Source organism: Hyla sarda, chromosome 3 (genome assembly GCF_029499605.1).
Source record: "Hyla sarda isolate aHylSar1 chromosome 3, aHylSar1.hap1, whole genome shotgun sequence".
Taxonomy (NCBI): domain Eukaryota; kingdom Metazoa; phylum Chordata; class Amphibia; order Anura; family Hylidae; genus Hyla; species Hyla sarda.
Genome location: NC_079191.1, coordinates 406632915 through 406648744, shown reverse-complemented (window position 1 = coordinate 406648744; position 15830 = coordinate 406632915). Strand labels below are relative to the sequence as shown.

Here is a 15830-nt window from a genome sequence, read left to right as displayed (position 1 = left end):
AGTATTCATGATATTTTCCTCCCTTTTTTTGACCGCAGTCTTATCTGTTCTATACCTTACAACATTTCCAAACAGAACTTCTTCTGCCGCTAGCCCCACGCCAAACTGCCTGAAGATATTGTAACCTGGCAAGACGCCTGCACTGTTCCATAAACTACTTTTTCAAAGCTCTAATCCAAAATAAAGAACAGGGTGGTCTTATAGTAATGGTTTTACAGCACCTCTGCTGGAGACCTTGCTACAGATATCAGAGGTGAAAATGCGGGCAGCCATAACTACTGCTTGTTTGACACCATTGTGCAGTCTATATATAGATATGATCTTCATTAAACAGTTCTGTATATTTGTATGTACAGTAAATGTCTGATCTTTTACAGGCCCCATGTGACAGCCTGTACCGGAGCTGTATTCTGCCGGAAACAGTCAACAAGCTGGTCCACGACACTCTCTCTGCTTAGCTGAGTTAGTGACAGAGTTTTCCCCAATTGGTGACGGTTCCTAGTATGAAAGTCACCAGAGTGAATTATGAGCAGGCATTACACCACCAAGTGATAGGGAAACATTTTAGATGCCCGGACAGGAGGAGTTGTAGTTTTGCAGAGAAACACTGGTTGGGAAACATAGCTCTGGTGTAATGTTAAATGGCAACTCCAGTACTTATGGGGCACTACTGTGGTAGATGTATACAATGACATTGGCTATCCCTCAACACTAATGTTAAAATTGAGGCATTCGCCAGTGTATCCTTATATGAAGGACATACCAGAGCCCGCACACCAACGCCAAGGTTTCTCAAGTGGCGCGGGACCTAACACTAACCTACCTGTGCATGATAAGCAAAACCAGAGGCCAGCAGGCAATTACGGCAGCATTAAAGGGGTATTCCAGGCCAAAACTTTTTTTTATATATTAACTGGCTCCGGAAAGTTAAACAGATTTGTAAATTACTTCTATTAAAAAAACGTAATCCTTCCAATAGTTATTAGCTTCTGAAGTTGAGTTGTTGCTTTCTGTCTAACTGCTCTCTGATGACTCATGTCCCAGGAGCTGTGCAGTTCCTATGGGGATATTTTCCCATCATGCACAGCTCCCGGGACGTGACATCATCATTGAGCAGTTAGACAGAAAACTTCAGAAGCTAATAACTATTGGAAGGATTAAGATTTTTTTAATAGAAGTAATTTACAAATCTGTTTAACTTTCCGGAGCCAGTTGATATATATATATAAAAAAAAGGTTTTGCCTGGAATACCCCTTTAAGTCCGGCTCACAGACTGCTCCCGGGTTACCTCCAGTGTCGCTGAGCACACATAAAATGGGAGGTGGGAGAAAGGCTATAAGCCCCACCCGCTTATCATGCACAGGTAGGTTAGCGTTAGGTCCCGTGCCACTTGAGAAACCTTGGCGTTGGTGTGCGGGCTCTGGTGTGTCCTTCATATAAGGATATACTGGCGAATGTCTCAATTTTAACATCAGTTTTGAGGGACAGCCAATGTCATTGTATACATCTACCACAGTAGTGCACCTAAATTCCTGTATTGTATTATTCTAATTGTTACACATCCACACCGTCTATCTGGTGTAGGATTCTATTGTGGTACTTGTAGTCTGCTGCAGGAATCCTCCATTGTATACATTTTATGCTGGGGATCGTCCATAGCAACGGACTACAAGGGCAGGATCTGCTCCCCCAATATATATGCACAACTGCATTAGGGGTTGAGCACTTCCTGCCATTTGAGACCACGTCTTTGTTGTCTTTGTTGTTAACTCCAGTACTTTGGCAACATTCACACCACAATTTCATGTGGTCGCCGGATCTGGCGGGGAAATTTCAAAAACGGCCGCTACCGTATCCCCGCTACTGACCGGAGTGAGTCCGACATCAAAATCAGATACGGTGCAAAAATGAGTCGAAAGAAATTGTGGTGTGAATGCACACTTCACTACTTATACCCTATCCATAGGATAGGGGATTATTGTCTGATCACGGGGGGTCCCTGCAATCTCCCGCTCAGCCCCCCGGCTCTCCTGATTCACTAAGCAGTGTCGACACGCCCCTCCATGCATCTCTGTGGGAGAGCCGGAGATATGCCGCTCGTGTATCTCTGGCTCTGTAATACAGATGCATGAAGGAGGCGTGTCCACCACCGCTTCGTGCATGAAAAGAGCCGGGCACAGGAAAGGAAATTGCAGGGGTCCCAGCAGTCGGACCCCCAAAATTCACAAAACGAAAGACACTTATCGCCTATCCTGTGAATAGGGGAGAAGTAGTTAAGTACCAAAATTCCCCTTTAAAGCCTCGCTGTGAACTCTGAGCTAATCATCTCTGCTGTCATACTGTTTCGCAAAAAATAAAATAAAAACTGAGTGAGAAACTGCAGCTGCATCCCCCTCCTCCCCACTTTCTATTGCCATTAACTCTAGTTTGTCTCTAGACAGATTTTCATAGTGATTGTGGAGGTTTCCAAACATTTTGACTGTGTTTAGTATTCTGGATTAATTTAGTTAGTACTTTTAGCCGAAACAAGAGTGGATCCAAAAACACAAAAAGGTGCAAATGTTTCCATTATAATTCTCTATAGAGCCCATGCACATTAACAATATTTCTCATGAAAATTCCTCTTGGAATCTGCTCCGCTCACATTTTACCATAAAAATAAGCCTCATTGACTAATGGATTTTTCCGGTCAGATTTTACCAAACAAACGAATATGTAAATTTTTTTGGTAGAATCAAACTTCTAGACAGACGTTAAAGGGGTACTCCAGTGAAAAACTTATTTTTTCATATCAACTGGCTCCAGAAAGTTAAAGGGGTACTCCGGGTGAAAGCAATTTATTTTAAATCAACTGAAGTCAGAAAGTTAAACAGATTTGTAAATTACTTCTATAAAAAAAAATCTTAATCTTTCCAGTACTTATCAGCTGCTGTTTACTACAGTATGGCAGTACTATTACTATCTAGCATTTAATTAGTTTTGTTGGTAACCCTTGGTGTATATATCTAGTACATGTATGGTATCTACATAATAGTTACTGATGTATTACTTTACTGCATTGTATTGTACTAAGCTGTACTGTTAAATAATAGTTTTTTCCCTTTTATGATATGTCATATTTTTTACTCCTATAGCCCTCGTGCTTGCTGTACTGTCTGACCCTTTCCTCCTTTTTATGTACTTTTTAATTATATTTTATGGGAATATTTTTTATTGCGTCTAGAATTTGGCGATTTAATAAAGATTATGTATTTTTAAAGGAATATACTTTTTTTTTTTTTTAAATTTTTGGGGGAGAGATCATTTATTTTGTTGGTTGTATTGGTATTTCACTATCAGCCTCCCATATATATTACTTGTTATGTCACAGAAACATTATGCTTATATACCGTATTTATCGGGGTATACCACGCACCGGCCTATAACACGCACCCTCATTTTACAAAGGATATTTGGGTAAAAAAAGTTTTTTACCCAAATATCCATGGTAAAATGAGGGTGCGTGTGTGCGCGTGTATACCCCAATATACCCCCAGGAAAGGCAGGGGGAGAGAGGCTGTCGCTGCCCGCTTCTCTCCCCCTGCCTTTCCTGGGGTCTAGTGCCCTGCTGCCGGCCCTTCTCTCCCCCTGGCTATCGGCGCAGCTGCCCGTTCCGTCCCCCTGACTATCGGTGCCAGCGCCAATAGCCAGGGGGAGAGAAGGGGCAGCGGCACCCATTGCCGGCGCTGCTGCCCCGTTGCCTCCCCCCATCCCCGGTGGCATAATTACCTGTTGCCGGGGTCGGGTTCGCGCTGCTGCAGGCCTCCGGCGTGCGTCCCCTGCGTTGTTGCTATGCACGTCGCGGCACACTGACGTCATGCGCCGCGCCGTGCAGCGCATAGCAACGACGCCGGAGGCCTGCAGCAGCGCGGCCTCGACCCCGGCAACAGGTAATTATGCCACCGGCGATGGGGGGAGGCAACGGGGCAGCGGCGCCGGCAATGGGTGCCGCTGCCCCTTCTCTCCCCCTGGCTGTGGGCGCCGCTTCTCTCCCCCTGGCTATTGGCGCCGGCACCGATAGTCAGGGGGACAGAACGGGCAGCGGCGCCGATAGCCAGGGGGAGAGAAGGACCGGCAAAAGGGCTCTAGACCCCAGGAAAGGCAGGGGGAGAGAAGCGGGCAGCGACGGCCTCTCTCCCCCTGCCTTTCCTGGGGGTGTATCGGCGTATAACACGCACATAGACTTTAGGCTAAAAATTTTAGCCTAAAAAGTGCGTGTTATACGCCGATAAATACGGTATATGTTAATCATTAGGTTATGCAAATATTTAGCTTTTGTATTTGGCTCGCATCCCTCGGTACTACTGCTCACTCATTCTGATATTCACTGCTCATGAAGGGGCATGTCCAAGGCAAGCACTGAGCCCGCTCTTATTCACCATGCATTCACTTCCTTCCTGAGTTTGCTGTGCTGGGTCTCTTCATCCAATCACTACAGGCTGCGCTTTAACCCCTTCCACTCTGTTTTCAGACAGGAGTCTGGAAGTCCCGTCCTCACTTTCTGGACTTAGTCTCTGCCAGCGCTTCAGCTGGGACAAAGATGATGCTACAACCAGACAGGATTATGTTCTGGATGATATGGGGACCCCTAGTGGTCCTTTTTTTTAAAAGCCATGATGTCTATAAAAAGGAGATATTTCTTATGAAGTATACTAGAAAGGTTACTGTTTTTCCAAGATGTACAACATTGTACAACAAGTTGACCTACCCCATGAGGTGGACCCAAGCATCTGATCGGTCCTTAATATTTCTTTGTATAAAGGGACAAGATGCTCTATTTGAAAAGTGCCAACATCTGCAGCGTGCGAGAAGAAAAAACACAAGTAGTACAACCACAAGAAGCTTTCATGTCACCAGCTGTAATCGGCAGGACTTCATCTTATGTTAGGCTTATGCTGGGATAAAGCGAACACGATTTATTTTAGTCTACGATCGGCATTTTAATCCTGACAACACAAGACGTCAGGGAGCTCCATTTTTTTTGGGTGTGTTTCATGCTCGGCACCAGTCGTGACACCCACTTCTTTGGTGTGTACATTGTATGCCGCCATATAAATAAGCCGACTGTCTAATTAGATCAATGCAATGCTTTTCCCATCCAATGAAAGGCAACTTTGTTTCTGTATATACATTAAAAAAAGATGTACGTGCTTGTATATAAAAATCCACACACATAGATCTGTATCTTTCTACACAAATAAAGAATATGCCCCCGCCATACGTGCATTGAGCATTCATTTATAAGGAAGATTAGGGGTAAAACATTAATCCGACAACTATGTGAATAGCCTGCATATCCCTGCACCAGTGTGCCTCCAGCTGTTGCAAAACTACAACTCCCAGTGCGTCTGGACATCCTTTGACTGCCCTGGCATGCTGGAAGTTGTAGTTTTGCAAAAGTTGGAGGCACATTGGTTGGGAAACACTCCCTTGCACACTGTACTCCGTTAAAGGAGAACTGGCTCTCTCAGTGAGACGATAGACGGCATGTGCTACATTCATTTCTATTGGAGAGTCGATGATGCCCAAGTGCTGTACTCGGTTCTTTTCGGCACTACCTTAGAAATGAGTGGAGGGTGTGCCGTCTGCAGCATGCGCTCCTCACTGAAAGCCAGGTCCCGTTCAAGGGATTGCGGGGGGTCCTATCTAATTTTTTCTGGAGACCAAATATCCCGGACGGTCCATACATCCAGCAACGTGACTGGTTCCGAATCATCAGACATATGTGAAGCCGGAGTAAGCCTTTTTCCATACAGTAACCCAAACCAAGTGATTTTCATGTCTTATATAGAAGAATAAAATAATACTGAAAAACAAAGAATAAAACAATACTGTTTAAACCTAAAATTTCCATCCATTTGTCACAGCCCTGCGCTCCATATATTCTTCCCCGCTAGCCTACCTTAAGCTTCCTTCCCCTACCCCAATTTCTGTAGAAAGGGGTACTCGCCAGAGGTGTCCCTTATCACCGGCCTTATTTGCCTTGGCTATGGAACCTCTGGCGAGTCTCCTCCATTCCACCCTGGAGGTTTCGTCCGTATCGATTGCTGGGTCTATCTATAAGGTCAACCTGTTTGCTGATGACCTTTTACTTACTATAGACGATAAAGTAAACTTGGCACACCAATCAATGTGAAATGGAGTATTTTTATTAGCAATCCAAAATAATGTAACGTTTCGATCCTGCTAGGATCTTCCTCAGACCTATGAGGAATAACAAATGCAGAACATGTAATAAATGAGAAGGTTGAGCCACATATTAATAGAATCATATGTGATACCCGTACTAGAAAATAATAATATGAAAAACAGAAATGGTAAGACAATAATACTATCTCAGAAGTCTGTGTGATATATCACAAGGCATGTACATAATACAGAAGCATATCAATGACACAAGTAGTGTAATGAGACATAAGAGATATAGTCAAAAATGACAAGTACAACATACCAATAGTGGTATAGAACTCAAAATTAACGAAATATTGACATCAAAATAACAGTGGTTTAAGGAAGTCTAGACATCACATAACATGTTAGACACATGGAGATAGAACACCAAACAATAGTGGCATAGGTGAGAGGATGTCTGAACTCATATTCTGGGCTTCCCGGATTGCTGGAGAGCTGATGGTTAAGGAAGATAGGAGTACTGGTATCTGGAAACGCAGCATATAGCTGCTAATGTAGTGGCACATAGAGCAGACTGAGAAGTGTACATAGGTCCGTACAGGATCACTTCCGGTTTACTGAACCGGAAGTGGATGGGTAAGTTAATGTGAAATATAAAAGAATCAAGAGAAATAAACAGAAATTAGAAGGAAAGTACCTGTATGTACCTATTGAAATGTACTAATGTAATGAGGGGAGAAAAAGACATGAGTGTCAACGATAATGAAGAACGACCGGCGAGCAGTGGAACGCACAATGCGTTCCACACGGTCATGTGATGTGTCCAGAGTCACAAGCGCGTCAGAGACCGCCGAGTGACAGCGGCCTCCGCAGCGCGCCGTGGAACGCAAAGAGCGTTCCACCGGACCGTCATGTGTTAAAGGGGCAGGAGATGGGCATGACCTACATGTAGCGCCTTCGAGACCGCCGTATCACAGCGATCTCGGCGTGCGCCTCATGTGGTGAAGCGCAAGGTCCGCCCCCCTCGTCGGTCACATGATGAACAGAAACATAGTGTGTAAACTGATGCAAGAACGCAAACTGCGCTCCACCGGGAGGAAGTGAGACATATGTGTTAGAAAAGATAGTGGAAAGGTGAGGAGAAAAATGAAACAAGAACTACAAAGAAAAACAGAGGGGAAACGGGTAGAAAGGTAAATAGAATGGAGATAGTGTATATATAAAGGGGAGCGGGAAAGAAATATGAAGAGACCAAAACTAAGCATATATGAAAGAATTATGTATATATGGTGGACAGATCTGGTGTCTGAATGTTTAAAGTGTATGTAAAAATTGGGAAAGGGGAAAGTGTATACGAGGAGGGAAGCATGGAAGAATATGGGAGTGAAAAGTAATATAAAGTGAGGGAAAAGGAAATGAACTAAGAGTGGTCGGGAAGAAATAAAAGTGTAAATGATGATACAAATGTAATGAGGCGAAAAAAATGGAAAAAGTGAAAGAAGTCATTAGAATGTAAAAAAATGGAAATAAATTCAGGGGGAAAAGAAGGAGAGAGGGGAAAAGAAGAAGAAGAAAAAGTAAAAAGTAAAAAAGTGGAAAGATATAAATTGTGAATATATATACTGTTTCTTGTTTCATCTGGCGAGGCCTTTGTCCTCGGATCCCTCGTTCTGTCATGCACTACCCCAAAGGTATGGGTGGTCTTTCGGTTCCTAATTTTCTTCTCTATTATCGGGCTGCTAGGTTGGCCTAATTGCTGTTGTGTAATGCTCCTTCTCCTTTTCCCCACTGGTTTACTCTTGAAAATGGTCTTTTGTCCCCCTATACTTTGTGTTCCCTGATGTGGGCTCTAGGCTCGATCTCCTTCTATGTCCCTCCATCTGCTTCTTTGTCTCTTCACTCTTTGTTTCTTTGGCGGTCAGTTAGGTTAAAGACTCCTCTTCAGTCCCCTCTCTCCCCTGCCAGCCACCTATTTCGTAACCCTTCTATTTGCCTGGTGTCTTTTTCCCTCTGATTTCTTCTTGTGGATAAAGAAACACTTTACTTCTGTTCACTGTTTCCTCTCAGGGAAGAAACTTATGACTAGGGATTTGTGTCTCGCTTTGACCCTCCAGCTATTGAGTCTTTTTGTCTTTCGCAGATTTTCTCCTTCCTACAATCTATCCTGTCTCCCTCTTCTGTAGTGGACTCTACCTTTTATGAGGCCATGGTTATTTACTCTGCCCTACGCCCTGGCTCCCTCTCTCTTATTAATTCCGCTCTGAATAGTCCCCCTCATGATAAGAAGCTACCTTTTATGGTCCAGTGGGAAGAGGACCTCCAAATATCCCTTACTTTCTCGGAATGACATTCATGCTGTGTTCAGTTGAGTAAGAAGTTTTGGCAAGTCTCTCTGACTGAAACAGCCCTTAAGATCTTGCATAGGACACATTATGTCCCACAGAGCCTTCATGCAATTTACCCTGCTGTCTATCCTCTCTGTTTCTGTGTCAGGAAACAGGTTCTATGCTCCATATTTGGTGGACATGCCCGCATGTAGTTGATTTTTAGAGCAGGATTGTTGATCTTGTTTCCTTGTTTACTGTGTTTAGGTGTGTTATTCCATTGTAACAAGGAATAATTCAAATCCTGGACTGTTGTTGGGCCTTGAGGACTGGGTTGGGGACCTTTAATTTAGAGGACTAGAGAAAACAAAAAGGTAGGGGGACCGCGCCTTGTGTGATATCGCCTTTTAAATGATGTGATCCCAAGACTGTTGTAGGTTTGCCAGTGGTAATTAGACCCTCACCTTATTATAGATTACAAGCGCATAACACCTGATAGACTACGTTTGCACAGTGGAATTTCCATGCTTCCGCCTTGCTTTCATTCTGCCAACCTGGCAGCTGATTTTTTGCAGTTTTTCAGGGGCGCAGAATTTGTGCTGATTTTACTGAGCTCAACACACAGATTCCAGACAAACTTGAGAGTCCCACTAACTTTTGCAAAAAGAATTGACATGTTCATTTATTTAGCGGAATCTGGAATCCAGAATTCCTGCAGTGGATATTCTGCGGGGGTAAATCTGTCCTGTGATTTGGACAGAGCAAATTCCATTCACCACAATAAATCAGTGACGCATTTCAGAGATAGAAGTCACATACCACAGACTGATGAATTTGTATGCCGATTCCCTCTAAATAAAGTTGCTTCTGTTTCACATGCAAAGAGTTTGTAGCAAGTGTTGGCGCATTTACTGAACAACATAAGGGACTCAAAGATGACTGGACTATGTAAGAAAAGCAGCGCAAATTCTCCAGACAATGCCGCACTCTGGCTGAGAACGAGATGCCCGAATTACACAGCAACTAATGCCAAGACTAGAAGGTCCAATTCCTGAGTCAGAGAGGGCTTACCATCACTTCTAGGAATCTTGCGGGTGACGTGTTGGAATCAGGCCAGATCAATTAGAAATAATAACCTTGGGGAAGGTGGCGTTGGCTGCATCCCAGTTGCGGCTGCTATTACATGTCAAGGCATAATTTGCTGTTAGTTATTTACCTAAAACAGACTGGTGACTTAATAAAATACCTGAGCCACCTGCTGAACACCCATCCCACCCCCAACCGTACAGGACTCTCTACCAGCCGAGCTTCAGTTCCACTTCTCATGCTTTTTTTTTTCTAGGAGAACCCAGCATAAATCTGGTATAATCCCATAGACCCACCACCATGGCATTTCAGCGTGTTCACTGTCCTGGCATCTGTTCCATTGGGTCAAGGATAGCATATCGAGCATCATTGCAATAAATTCTCTCTACGATTCTATGGGGATGACTGCCTTTACACGCTTGTCCTGGGTGCCACCGGTAGAGGTGTTGTGGCAGCGCGCATTCAGGCAAGACCCAAAGGTAGTGCCCAGTAATAAAGCCAACATGTCAGTAATACAGGGGCGAGGGAAACAACCTGGTTGCGGCGAAAAACTCTGATTTCTATTTATGGCTCTGTTCACATCGGCATTACGTCTTCCAATGATAATAGAAACAAATACACATTGCTGGTTTTGCTGTAGGATCGAAAAAAATATGGCTGCCTCCAACAAGATCACGGTGGTTTAACACCTAAGTACTACAGAGTGACCATGCACAGCAGCCCTCACAACATGGTCTACGCGATCCAGACAAAGTGTAAGCGAGTGTCACACAAGCACATATTTTATTGTATTCTTCACTGCTCATTGTACAGAAGTAGGGAGTCCAGCTTTTGACAGGAGTCCCTGCTCCTGTTCATAATTAGACTGATAGAATAGCTTGTCTTGCGGAGAAAAAAAATCTATACCACTAGCACCCAGCAGGCCCTATAAATGTACTATGGGGTCTGTCATTTTAATAAGAATAATTCCTTGTTCACATGACAGGTTTTCTGTAAAATATTTTTTTTTACAACATATTTGTATTAGAAATTCAATGGCAAATGTGCCATGGATTTTTACTCTGTTTGCCGCTGATTCTGTCACAGTTTTGGCTGCCTATTTAGTTCCACTCAATGAGGTTAACGGGCATCCTGGCTACCCAATAAGATTTCTACATGTAAAAGGCACATTGGAAATTCTGTTTCCCGCTTATGGCCTCGCAGATTCACATAGAAAACTATGAGACATGATTTGAGAGCGGAACGGATGCATATTTTGGTGTGAAATATACCTGGATTCTGTGTCACAATCTAGGAAAAAATCCATTGTGTAAACAGGACCTAGTAGCACCGAGACCTCCCACCGCAAATATGAAGATAGATTATATATTTATTTATTTATATATGTGTAAAAAAATACTTTTCCTATGTGACTTTGGTCTGAAGAAATGGAGGAAACCACCATGCTGGCGTATTGGCCAGGCAATGCTCCCTGGGAAAAATATGCAAAGTAGCTCTCCTCCAGAAGGATATGTTATTAAAGGGGTACTCTGCCCCTAGATATCTTATCCCCTATCCAGAGGATAGTGGATAAAATGTCTGACCACGGGGGTCCCGCAGTCTCAGTGCAGCACCCGGCGTTAGTTTAGAATGCTGGGTGCGGACGGCGGAGGTCATGACTTCACAGCCACGCCCCCTTAATGCAAGTCTTTGGGAGGAGGCGTGACAGTTGCCATGCCCCCTCCCATAGACTTGTATTGAGGGCGGCGTTACGTGATGTAACGAGGGGCGTGGCCATGATGTCACAACCCCCGTCGCCCACTCCAAGCATTCGGAACAAAATGTTCCAAACGCTGTGGCAGCGGCGTAGCCCTTTAATAGGATAAAATAGCTGGCAGAGCTTCAACCTCTGGTAACCAATGTTCCTGCGCCGGACAGAGAAACCAGTGGGACCATAGGAAAAAGCAACAACTCTCTTGCTGGGGAAAACATGGCCCCTTATTTTTGGTGACCGTACCCAAAAGATAGGAAGGATACACTAAGTGGAGAAATAAACACCTGGCCCAATACACATTATCCCCCTGTCCAGGGCTTCACAGATAAAGAAAGCAGCTGCATGTTGGGTGGTAAGCAATATACTCCATGCCCGTATACCTGCTGACAGCCTCCCTGTTGGAGTGATAAGTAGAAAAGAATCTAGACAATGATGGATCCATGTGTACATTCCTGTACTGGCCGTGTAATGGGGATTGACAGGGGAGTGGACTGTCATCACAATGGGGAGTCTTACCCAGCACAGGCCGGCCGCCGGTCAGGTAATAGGGAGCAATATCAGTAAGGATCTCAGCAGCTGCCAGCTTCACTTCAGTCTGGAGTTCATCTCCACAGCAATGAACCACAAGTGCAACCCAGTCCTTCATCTCTGACTCAATGGCCTGTGAAAAAAAAACACAGAAAATCAGCCTAAAATCCTCCAGATGTTTCTCGCAACAATTCATCAAACCCTTTAGCCCCCGGTCAAAAAAAAAAAAAAAATAAGTGTCTTGTGAATTATCTAAGGAGAAGATAGGGTTTTACTGGGTGATGACAAGAAGACGTCACTTTTGAGAGCTCCAGTGATGAATGGCCATTGGTTTTCATTATGTTTATCTTACAAAAATAATAACATATGGACGTGTCCCACAGATCTCAATCTACACAATGGTATCAGATCTTCACAGACACAGGTCATTTGTTCCTGCATTTAATCAAATAAGAGGTCCGTCCACCCCGAAGAGCATTTTATCTTTCTTAATTTAAGTAGGTTTTCGAGCTGAACTACTTCGTAACCCTGCAGTGACTGGGCAGTGACTGGACAATTTTAAGTCTTAATAGAATTCTATTATGCAGGGTCTCACAATGGCGACCGATTTTGCACAGCTATGAGCTACAGAGAGCATAGAAAATGGCAACAAATCCAAAATGAAGACAATTTAGAAAAATGACTCGTCCACAGAACTGCACGATAGTAATTTGCTATAACATTATTGGAACTTCACTCTATTTTTACAATATTTATTAGGCTATAATCATCTCAAGGTTCCCAAATTAGGTCATAAGTCGGCAACTTGTCAGATAAATGGTCAAATCCTTTGTGAGACTAATGCTATGCTCACATCACATTTTTCCTGCACATTCGAGGTATACCGTATTTTTCGCCCAATAGGACGCACCGGCGTATAAGACGCACCCAATTTTTAGGGGCAAAATCTAAAAAAATAAAGATTTTGAACCCAATAGTGGTCTTCAACCTGCAGACCTCCAGATGTTGCAAAACTACAACTCCCAGCATGCCCGGACAGCCGTTGGCTGTCCGGGCATGCTGGGAGTTGTAGTTTTGCAACATCTGGAGGTCCGCAGATTGAAGACCACTGCATAGGATTTAATACTCACGTGTCCCTGCCGCTCCGGACCCGTCACCGCTGCCCTGGATGTCGCTCCATCGCTGTCCCCGTTGCTCCGGAACATCTCTGCTGCCGGCCGGGTATCCTCGCTCTCCGTCGCCGTCATCACGTCGTTACGCACGCCGACGCACGTACGCGACGACGTGATGACGAGGAAGGAGAGCGCCGGCATACAGGGGATCCCTGAACGGAGAAGACACCGAGGAGGCAGGTAAGGTCCCCCCCGGTGTCCTGTAAGCACTAACCCGATTTCACCACGGTGGTCCCGAACAGCCCGACTGAACAGCCGGGTTAGTGTCACTTTCCCTTCAGACGCGGCGGTCAGCTTTGATCGCCGCGTCTAAAGGGTTAATACAGGGCATCACCGCGATCGGTGATGTCCTGTATTAGCCGCGGGTCCCGGCCGTTGATGGCCGCAGGGACCGCCGCGATGTGGGTGTATTCGCCGTATAAGACGCACCGACTTTTTCCCCCCAGTTTTGGGGAAGAAAAAGTGCGTGTTATACGGCGAAAAATACGATACATCAGTGACCTTTAAAAAAAGAGATACCATGGCGTCCTGACGGCAGGCACACCACACTTTTGAGGCCTGTAACATGAATGTATAGCCGTTCAGAAGTAAATGTTCCGAACACTGTTTTGGCGCTGTGGGGGTTGACCACGCCCCATGTGTCATAATGACCACACCCCCTCAATGCAAGTCTATGTGAGGGGCGCTTTGTGATGACACAAGGGGTGTGGCCGACCCCAGCAGTGCCAAAACAGCGTTCGGAACATTTACTTCCCAACGCTGGCCAGTGGAGTGCCCCTTTAGCATAGTCACTTGATTATGTTTGGTTGCTGTTAGTACGGCATCACTTTTTGATGGGAAAAACTTGATGGGAACATAGCCTTGGTCCCACAAAGGGACATGCCCATCAATTATTTAGTCGCTTATCTTTGAACTGCAGTGTCTTCTGCCTGTTACATACTTTCTGCCACAAAGCAAAGACGCTTTGTGGTTGTCCAGGAAATGCCTTATTATAAACTCGGAGAGGATGTCCGACCAGGACTGCCGCAAGAACTATTTTATCAGGGACAGTCCGGCTGTCGAGAAAGAAGAGGATAAACATCCATCCCGCCCACTTATGTGTTTTGTGTCTCAATAAAGCTTTGGGCCTGTGATTTCCCCTCCCTGACCCCTTAATTTCCAACCCCCATCATGTATCACTTTCTGTAATGCTTAGTTTGACGTTGTTTCAAATTGTGTGCAGGGATGTTAGTGTAGCATGTGGTAGGATGTACATTGTAAGTACACTTGTGCTGTATGATGTAATGTCATGTTATATATGGTAATTGTATTAATTTATAGTGTGCTGCTTCCTAACCCGCGCTGTGTCGCAATACGTCGTATGTATGTGTAATGAAGTTTGATTGCTAATAAAGTTATTTTCAATCAAAAAAGGTGTCTCAGTGGTTTGCGCAGTAGTCTTGCATGGCTGAGGAATCCTAGGTTCAAATCCGACCAAGAACAACATTTGCAACAAGTTCGTATGTTCTCCCCGTACGTGGGTTTCCTCTGGTTAACGCTCACACTACAAATCATACTCATAAGTGAATTTAGATTGTAAGCCCCAAAAGGTAAAGAGACCAATCTGAGTGATGACAATCTTTCTTCAGTGCTGCAGAATGTTATCTCTCTCTCTCTACATATAAATATATACATATATATATATATATATATATATATATATATATATATATATATTCATTTACAGAATATATAAATGTGGGTGCTCAAAAAAATAAAGGTAACACTAAGATAACACATCCTAGATCTGAAGGAACTAATCGTATGAAATACTTTCGTCTTTACATAGTTGAATGTGCTAACAAAAAATCACACAAACATTATAAATGGAAATCAAATTTATTAACCCATGGAGGTCTGGATATGGAGTCACACTCAAAATCAAAGTGGAAAACCACACTACAAGCTGATCCAACTTTATGTAATGTCCTTAAAACAAGTCACAATGAGGCTCAGTAGTGTGTGTGGCCTCCACGTGCCCGTATGACCTCCCTACAATGCCTGGTAATGCTCCTGATGAGGTGGCGGATGGTCTCCTGAGGGATGTCCTCCCAGACCTGGACTAAAGCATCCGCCAACTCCTGGTCAGTCTGAGGTGCAACGTGTCGTTGGTGGATGGAGCGAGACATGATGTCCCAGATGTGCTCAATCGGATTCAGGTCTGGGGAACGGGCGGCCAGTCATTAGCATCAATGCCTTCCTCTTGCAGGAACTGCTGACACACTCCAGCCACATGAGGTCTAGCATTGTCTTGCATTAGGAGGAACCCAGGGCCAACCACACCAGCATATGGTCTCACAAGGGGTCTGAGGATCTCATCTTGGTACCTAATGGCAGTCAGGCTACCTCTGGCAAGCACATGGACATTACTGACCCACTGCCAAACCGGTCATGCTGGAGGATGTTGCAGGCAGCAGACCCTCATGGAGTCCTGCTGGAGGTCATTTTGCAGGGCTCTGGCAGTGCTCCTCCTGCTCCTCCTTGCACAAAGGTGGAGGTAGCGGTCCTGCTGCTGGGTTGTTGCCATCCTACTGCCTCCTCCACGTCTCCTGATGTACTGGCATGTCCTGGTAGCACCTCCATGCTCTGGACACTACGCTGACAGACACAGCAAACTTTCTTGCCACAGCTCGCATTGATGTGCCATCCTGCATGAGCTGCACTACCTGAGCCACTTGTGTGGGTTATAGACTCCGTCTCATGCTACCACTAGAGTGAAAGCACCGCCAGCATTCAAAAACCAAACAACCAAAACA

At 44.6% G+C, this 15830-nt stretch overlaps 1 protein-coding gene across 5 annotated transcripts in view; it reads right to left on the bottom strand.

Moving 5' to 3' along the window:
- Positions 1-15830, bottom strand: part of THADA (THADA armadillo repeat containing) — a 706980-nt gene that overhangs the window by 124593 nt on the left and 566557 nt on the right. For all 5 annotated transcript variants that reach the window (XM_056568134.1, XM_056568135.1, XM_056568137.1 and 2 more), the window contains one exon: positions 11852-11996. In XM_056568134.1, coding sequence (XP_056424109.1) covers positions 11852-11996 — 145 coding nt within the window. The remainder of the gene's footprint in view (positions 1-11851; positions 11997-15830) is intronic.